The sequence below is a fragment of the Athene cunicularia genome (genome assembly GCF_003259725.1).
Source record: "Athene cunicularia isolate RWA chromosome 20 unlocalized genomic scaffold, athCun1 chr20_part1, whole genome shotgun sequence".
In the NCBI taxonomy this organism is placed as follows: Eukaryota; Metazoa; Chordata; class Aves; order Strigiformes; family Strigidae; genus Athene; species Athene cunicularia.
In genome coordinates, this window is record NW_020799125.1 from 9795413 (window position 1) to 9803286 (window position 7874).

General features: G+C 58.4%; 1 protein-coding gene and 1 long non-coding RNA gene across 5 annotated transcripts in view; one reads left to right on the forward strand and one right to left on the reverse strand.

Moving 5' to 3' along the window:
• The window catches only part of LOC113487480, a 10365-nt gene extending 2517 nt beyond the window's left edge, over positions 1-7848 (reverse strand). The window contains exons 1-5 of one of the 4 annotated variants that reach the window (XR_003399798.1): positions 5968-6059; positions 5433-5880; positions 5033-5161; positions 4420-4565; positions 2594-3807 (exon numbers count right to left, since the gene is read on the reverse strand). This is a non-coding gene — a long non-coding RNA (uncharacterized LOC113487480). Of the gene's footprint in view, positions 1-2593; positions 3808-4419; positions 4566-5032; positions 5162-5432; positions 5881-5967; positions 6060-7303 lie in introns of those variants that run through there. The other 3 variants (XR_003399799.1, XR_003399800.1, XR_003399801.1) reach the window with 3 other exon arrangements.
• Positions 4412-6576, forward strand: DBNDD2 (dysbindin domain containing 2). Its single transcript, XM_026862088.1, has 3 exons — positions 4412-4587; positions 5059-5202; positions 5983-6576. Exons 1-3 carry the CDS (start codon positions 4437-4439, stop codon positions 6189-6191), a joined length of 504 nt encoding a protein of 167 aa, XP_026717889.1. The 5' UTR covers positions 4412-4436; the 3' UTR covers positions 6192-6576.
• Positions 7849-7874: the final 26 nt, after the last annotated feature.

Sequence of the window (7874 nt, forward strand, 5' to 3'; positions counted from 1 at the left end):
GGCACCTGCATGGGAAGTGGCTGATTTCGGGGACCTGTTGGGCCACGGGCTTGTTGCGGAGCGGCATGGGCACCCCTGGGAGCCCCGAGATCCCCCGAAGGAGCAGACTCCCCCGCATCCGCGGGGTTTCGGGGAAGAGGAGGCTGAGCGAGTGGCAGCCGGGGTGACAGGGGGCTCGCAGGGGGACCCTGCCCCGGATCCCTGCCCCGGGCTTGCCCCGCTGTTCCTCGGGCACCGTGCTGCCCCCCTGGGCTTTCTTGTCCTCACGCTTCTTTCTGCGTGAATCAAAGCAGGGCCCCGTAAATAGCAGGGTCTTATGACAGCCTCTGCCGGGGAAGGAGCTCTGGGCGGCAGGGATATTTTTAGGCCTGAGACACAGGGGATTTGGAGATCGCACAGAGGAGCACAGGCGATGAAACCGCGGCACAGACAGGGGTTACAAGGTGCCATGTCCTCCCTCTCTAGTTCCCCCCCGCCTCGTTGCTTTTCCCGGCAAGGGGCTCTGCCAAAACCACTGCCTCCTTCGCACTCGCCGGGTGCGTTTCCTCTCACGGGGGATAGTTATTTTCTGCTGTGCTGCAACACGAGGTCAAACGTGCTGATTGAGGAAAGACCGTGCAGGGAATTAACGCTCAGGCAGCCGGTGTGTCCAGGCATCCCATCTCCACACAGCCTGGTCATGCATGATTCTCTGGAGCATTCCCAGCTCTCCACACCAGCTGCTTCTCCCAAGGCCAAAGGAGCCAAAAGCCTTTGGAATTTACCCTTGTCCCACAGTAGTTTTGCTGGGTCAGGGTTATAGGGAAAGGCTTGTGATCGTGGCAGAGCCCCTGGAAGATTTCGTGGCAGTCAAGGAGCTGCATCTTGCCCCCACCCTGTCTCCTCGCAGCACTGCACGGCGCAGTCCAAGCTGGGCAGCAGTGGGGAGCCCCAGTCTGCTCTGAAGGTGCAGGGTCAGGGGGTTGGGCTCTGGGAAAGTGCAGGAAGATGAGCAAAACCTGGCTGGGCCAGGCTCCCCAGTTCTTTCATTCACCAGGGACCTGTCCCACAGGTGGAGCGACCCTTGACTTAAACTTCTCACCACCCCATCACCCCCTGTCCCTTTCCACAGGCCAGGTTATTTTTCAGGACCTTCTTTAAATCCCTCAAAATCTCTTGAAAGGTATTGCAGAGCCATGGCCTCAAGAAAAGGCCATCCCCACCCTCTTTTGGCCTTGTGCCTACACTAACAAGCCTTCTCCCACCCCCAGATACACCCCTTCTATTTGCTGGCACTGAGGGGGGACTGTACTGGAATCCTGTGGGCCAAGGAGGAATGAAAAACACTTCCCACTCCCAGCGGAAGCACAGCCAGATAATTGAACTGTGCTCTGCTCCCAGCCCAGACTCTGGGTGGGAGAACACCCTTAGCTTGGTGCTCCCAGCACCCTCACACCCTGTCTGGCCCTCACCCTGTGCTAACTGCACCCCAGGACTTGCTTCTCTCCCAGCCCACTTGGATGAGGGTGTGGATGGGAGAGCTCGCAGCGGTTTGCTTCGTGGCCAGCCCTCCCACACCTTTCCCCACCACAGCGGTGGCCATGAGCCCACAGCAGGCAAGGGCTGGCCCCTCAGTGGCCCTGGCAGGGCAGAGGGACCAGTGGGGCCAGTGTCCTTGCCCACAGCCCACCCTGTGGGCAGCTGCCTGGCAGCAGGCGAGAAGGAAATCCCTGCCTGCACCTCCTGGGGCGCATCCTGCCCTGCCCACCCAACCTCTGCACCAGCGTTTGGCCCTAGTTCCTCTCCGAGCTGTGCTGGCTAATAAGCTGTGAGGGCCGGAAGGATTTGAAGGCAGCGGGGTGCTCGGTGCCATCACAGCCGCGCTGGGCGGTTCAGCCAGCGGGGAGAGCCTGGCTCTGAATGCTGATCAGCCTCCGGCCCCTTGGCTGAGGGGGCTGTAGTAATAACCATGACAATAGTAATAAAAGCCAGGCCACCAGCAGGTACCGACAGATCCCCCACGGTGCACAGGGGCTGCATTGTGTGTGCGAACGTGTCCCGTGGTGGGAACATGCCAGCTGGATGAGACAATCCCCACGGCTGACAGCCGGGGAGTGTGACCGGCCGTCACACGGGAAGGGCCGCGGCAGGGAATGCCGCTCTCCTTTATTTCCCCTGCAAGGGTTGCTGAGGAGCGGCTACAGTAGCAGGGCTGTTCACTCCCCTCAGGCCCGGAAGAGCCGCGGGAGGGGGGAAGGCTCCATCCCCGACTCTCACCGAGGTCACGGGTCAGGCAGGGCCAAGCACAGCCCAGCTGCTGTCTCCCGCTGCCGGCATTCCTTACATAATGGGATCTCAGTGCTCGTGCCCAACTCCCCAGCGAGAGCTCAAAAACAAGTTCATAAACAGGTCCTGCTAATTTCTCCCACAAGAGAAATCCTGGCGCCCACAGGAATGCTGCCACCAGCACCCGTCCTGACTCTCCCCAAGCACCCTTACCCTGAGTATCGGTCACGTGCCGGGAAGAGATGGGCAGTGAGAACATTAATGGTACACATCAGCCATGCTCAGAGCACTCGGGACAGTGCCCGCTAGCATTTTGGTTTATTTTGTATTTGCACTGCAGGAGGACTTAAGAGACTCTTCTCATTATCTCCACACTGGGTCCCTTTGGCAAGATGCGGCATGGAGAGCCATCTGGGCGCTGGCACAGCCTCTGCCCTGAGCCCTGGCTGCCTCTGGCTGGAGCCCAATGGCCTCTCCTTGGTGCGCTGAGCTGCGGTGGTTTGCTGTGGATTCAGCACAGCTAGGCTGGGGGGCAGAGCTCTGCCTGGGACAGACAGGACAAGGGGGGCTCCAGCTGCTGAAGGGAGACAGCTCCATAACTAGTGCCCGGGTCACCCCCTCCTTGTCCCTGGCTCTATCCTCCCCTGCAGATAGCCGGGGGGAGGCAGGAGGTTTTTGCCTTACCCCAGCGGCACCAGGCTGCAGCTGCCAGTCAGCCTTGCGAGGAAAGCCAGGTGCTGCACAGCACACTCAGCCTCTGCACCAGAGCAGGCACTCAGTGCTGAGGGCAGACAGACACACCGGAGCAAAGGCCCCTTCAAGGCAGCCAGCATTGCCACCCTGGGCATCGCAGGAAGCAGCACGGAGCAGCAGCAGAGGAGCAGATCCTTTTCCAGAAAGCGTGGGGTGACTGGCCCTGAGTCATGGCACATCACCGTGCTGTGCTGCAGGCACAGCCCGGCCTCCCGGGGCAGGTGGCTGCGGATGATGGGGTTTAGCTGAAAGATGCCCCAGAAACAGGGTGCTGAGGAGGAGCCCAGAAAGTGCTCTCAGGAAGATATGTCGCTGATCTCCAGGACGTCTCCCAAGGCCCACCACCTCTCTCCTGTTTGGGTCCTCTGCTGCTCCATACTGCTGCCAGCCAGCCCCCATGCTGTCCTTGCCCTTGCTCCTGCCAGACAGGGTGGAGATGCTGCTCGCTGTTCCCTCCTCCCCAGCCTGGAGGAGTGGAGGGTTTGGGCCTTGCTCAGGCAGAGCAGAGGATGTTTGTTTGGTTTCCTTGGTTACTGCACTGCCTGCTCCAGTAATCACATTTTCCTTATGCTGGCTGGGCCAAGAGCAGCAGAGAGGAAATCTGGAATGGCTGCGGTCAAACACCAGCCTGGGAACACCAGCCACGGCCCCTTTGTGCCATTTGGGCCCTTGCTGTTGTGGTACATAACCCAAAAGGGAGGTACCAGGCCCAGGGATAAAGCAACAAGCTCCTTCAGCAACAGCCCAAGGCCTCTCGTGAGAGCCAAGGCCACAGGCACTGGCGTTGAACTGCGAGAGGAATTACAGGAATGAAAATGTTTGTGCAGGCAGAAGCCAAGCTGGATGTGCAAGCGGGGGATGTGAATGGGGGAGCCTGCGAGCGTGGGTGCGGCTGTATTTATAGCGACAGTGGCAGCAGGGGTGCACACGTGCAGGGGTGACAGTGTTGCTGATGCCTTTTACTCCTGACGCATCCCTCAGCCCAAAAAGCCTGGAGCACTAACACCAGTTCTTGTCTCTGGGAGTTTCCCTTGTTTGTTAGCGTTCACAGACAACCCTCTGTTTTATAGCAAGGAAACTGAAACTTGAACGTGTGCAAACCATGGCTGATCTCATAACAACACTCTTTCCCCCCTTGGTAATTCACTTTAGCAGTTGTGAATGCAGCATATGATCTCCCCGCTCCTGACTGCCCTGCCTTGTGGAAGTGAGATCTGAGGCTCCAGCACAGCAAGTGCTGGTGACACTGCTGTTCTGGTGGGTAACATCTATTCATGGTGACTAAATCAATGTGCGTTGGTAAAGCAGAGCAGAAGGGAATCACCTACCCTCCAGCACAGCCATACTGTGTGAGCTGGGACAGGCAGAAGGGACAGCCCTGCTTGACCTGACCCTCCTCACCTTTCTCTCCAGCCGACATGGAGCAGGCGCAGCGGAGCCTGGATGCAGAGCAGATGCAGCAGCAGCAGCTGAAACTACGGGACCGGCAGAAGTTCTTTGAGGAGGTTTTCCAGCATGATGTGGATTTCTTCTTCCCTATGTCTCACCTGCAAATAGAGCATCGGAGACGTAAGTGCTTCAGGCACCAGTACACGGCTGGGGGTGTTTCAGGGAATGATGACACAGGCATTAGAGATCAGTAGGACATCCCCAGTCTAAAGATGGCTGGGGACACGCATGTCCTACACTGAGACAGGACCACACATGCTGCATGTGGGTGCGCTGTGGATTACTCACACCACTTAACTGAAGTCACTGCACATGGGTACCCAGGCTGGCGCCCTGCATAGCTACTGGCTTCAGACAGGCTCCTCCAGACAGCAGTTTGGGGCAGGCTCAAGGACTGCAGGGAGACAGCAGAGGCTTCCAGAGGGATGTTTTAAGGAAACATGATTTTGCTGGGGGCCTCTTACCATCAAGTAGAATTCAATTCCCCACAGCAAGGCTGGCCTCCTTCCTTGGGGTCCTGCTTGCACAGGGCTCATGGTGCCCGTTGCCTGGCACTAGCACTCACCTTTTTGCTGGCCTCTGTCTCTGCAGCTCCCTTAGGCAGTATTTCCTCCATGGAGGTGAACGTGGACATGCTGGAGCAGATGGACATGATGGACCTGTCAGACCAGGACACCGTGGACGTGTTTCTGGGCTGTGGGACAGAGGAGAGCGGCATTGCTGGGCCCCTGACAGGTACATGCAGTCCCGAGCCTTTTGCAGGCCAGGCTGGGAGCCCTTCCTGCCCCCAGTACCCACATTGGCTCGTTCCTCAGCCCTGGCCACCCTGTTTGCAGATCCACACACACTCATATGAAGACAAGTTGCTTGGTGCTGGGGTCTGTGAGGTGGGAGGGAGCTCGCCCTGGGCTGGTCCACATCAGTATCCACCTCTGCAGCCCAGAGGTACAGACCCCTGTAAATACCTTATGCTGCAGGAGACAGGAGAGCCCAGGCACTTTCCAGAGTCTGTGGGGAAAATTCTCTTGTCCTGAAAGCTCCTCTGCAGCAGCCAGTGTCTTGTCACGACTTCCCAGGTACCCATTACGCTGCAGAGCTCACTGTGCCAAGCAGGAAGGCTGCAGAACCCCTCCACCTCCCAGCCAGACCCCAGGGAGCTGGGCTTGGGTCCCTCAGGAAAAGCCCAGGGTGTCAGCACCTTCCTCCTCACACACACATGCTGTAGTGATTCACCAAAACCAAGCCAAATGTCTCCTTGCCTGCTGCAGCCAATGGCCTCACAGCATGGCTCCAAGCTGTGTTTCATACAAGACAGAAAAGGCTCCACTGACAGGAGCAGGGAAGGGATGTGCAGCACTGCCCAGAGCCAAGCTGGGGGTGTGAGGTAGGGAGTAGCCAGGAAAGCACAGTCTGCTGAGGAATAAGACATGTGTGTTTGAAGGGGCTATCCGTGAAGCTTATGGAGCAATAAATCTCCAGAAGCTGTTTTCTTTCTCTTACCACTCTCTCCTCCAGGGGCAGATGCCAGCCAGTGCCCAGAGGAAATCACCCTGCAAGTGCCCAGTTCAGCTGAGAGCAAGTCACGCATTTCCTCCACGTCCTCTGTCTCCACGGATCTGAATAGCCTGGACACCAGCGAGGAGGGGGCTGAGACCCCTGTGGTGCAGTCAGATGAGGAGGACCTGCAGGAGGACAGTCCCAAAGTGCAGGTGGCAAGAAGCTAGCAGCCAGCTCTGCCCCGCTCCCAGCCTCCTCTGTATGGACCTGCCAGCCCTGAGGAAAGAAAGCTGCTGGCGTTCAGTAAACCCCATCCTGGACTGCTGCCCTGCGTGAGGGGAGAAATGGTTTTCCCCTCCTCTTCCTCAGCAGGTTCTCCTGGCAGCCAAAGGAGAAGGAAAGGGGTATTGTAGGTTCCCAGAATTAACTCTTCAGGCTTCGCTGCTAACACTCCCTGCTTCATTCCCCCAAAATGCTCAGCATCCCACAACCTCACCATTCCCAGAAAGCCATCCCTTGGGATTCCAGCTCCCCTTGTCCTTCTGACAAAGGTCCTGTCCAGACAAGCATTTAACAGTGGCATACAGAGAAATAACACTCCGATCTAATCAAGCAGTGGGTGTGTGTGTTATTGGGAGAAAACAGCACTGGGGGTGAGGGTTAGGAGGGGATTGCAGGAGGGAGAGCAGTGTAAACTCAGCGTGCTAAGGGTGCCATGGAGGAGAAAATGATGTCTCCTAAAGCATAGCCCAGCTCCAGCACAGGGATAATTCCTGTGCCCAGGGCAGGAGCAGACAGCACGGACCTTGGCAGAGAAGGGTGGCTCTTAGTGGAGCAGGTCACCATATTGAGCAGCTTGGGTGCTGCCTCCAGGAGGGAGAGAGCCAGCGGCCATGGTACAGACACCACTGACCTGAGCAGGGCTGCTGGTGACCTGTAACTACCCACCATGAGTACGTGGGGGATTTCCCATGCTAATCGGCTGCGTGGGGAACATCAGCACATGCAGCACCAGCAGTGGTTGCTCCCCCAGCATAGCATGATGGCAGCAGCCCTGGCTGGAGGCTGCTTTAGAGGAGCAAAGGAAGAACAATTGAAATGAAGCCACTTTGCAGCCCGCTGTGCTTGCTCCCTTCAGGACAGGTCAAGGGGAGTCAGGCATAAAGCTGGCCAGAGGCCCACTGCCACTATCAGTGGCTGCAGGCCAGGAAAGTGCTGTCCCTGCTCGGCCTGTGTCAGCACAACCACAGTCACCCCCACGAGGACAGGAGCCTGGAAGATAAGCAACAGGAGCGAGGGAACACTCCTCATCCTGGCTGCTTCCCAGGGATGTTCAGACCTTACTGCACTCCCTCCTGTGACAGCCAACCCTTCACGTGACCGGCTGGAGCTCCCCAGTTATTCAGGAACGGTGGCCAGAGCGGGAGGCATTGGAGGTGCTGTCAGATTGCCACCCTCATTGCTGCCTTGCTGTGGCTGCAGTTCGCTTCCTCCCGGGGTGGCCCCAGGCTGGCAGCTGGTGGAAGTTGGGTGCTTCCGGACAGCTCTGCACCCGCAGATAGACGCAGTCCTCCGGAAAGGGACGTCAAAGAGAGAGGGAGAGCAGACAACAGCTGAGGAGAGGAAGTCGCGCCAGGGATAGGAACAGTCCTTGCAGCGTCCTCGTGCGCAGTAAAGCCTTGCAGCAGACCACCCAAGCTCAGGCCGCACAACAGCTCCCCGAGCTTTAAAAGCCGGGGGAGGGAGCCTTCGGGGAGCACCCCACAAAACAGACGTCCTCGCTCTGAGGCTGGGCGCAGCCGCTGCCGGGTGCTCTCCACCGGCCAGGCGCAGGCAGGGCCAAGCAGGCGCTTCCCCCCACCCCGGGCCGGGGCAGCCGCCCCCCGGCCCACGCGGGAGCAAAACCCTCG

Excerpts from the sequence above, each read along its gene's own strand:
- DBNDD2 (XM_026862088.1), top strand. The coding sequence starts at position 4,437 with ATGGAGCAGGCGCAGCGGAGCCTGGATGCAGAGCAGATGCAGCAGCAG. Across the intron at positions 4,588-5,058 it reads GCAAATAGAGCATCGGAGAC|CTCCCTTAGGCAGTATTTCC; the intron begins GTAAGTGCTTCA and ends CTGTCTCTGCAG. Across the intron at positions 5,203-5,982 it reads CATTGCTGGGCCCCTGACAG|GGGCAGATGCCAGCCAGTGC; the intron begins GTACATGCAGTC and ends TCTCTCCTCCAG.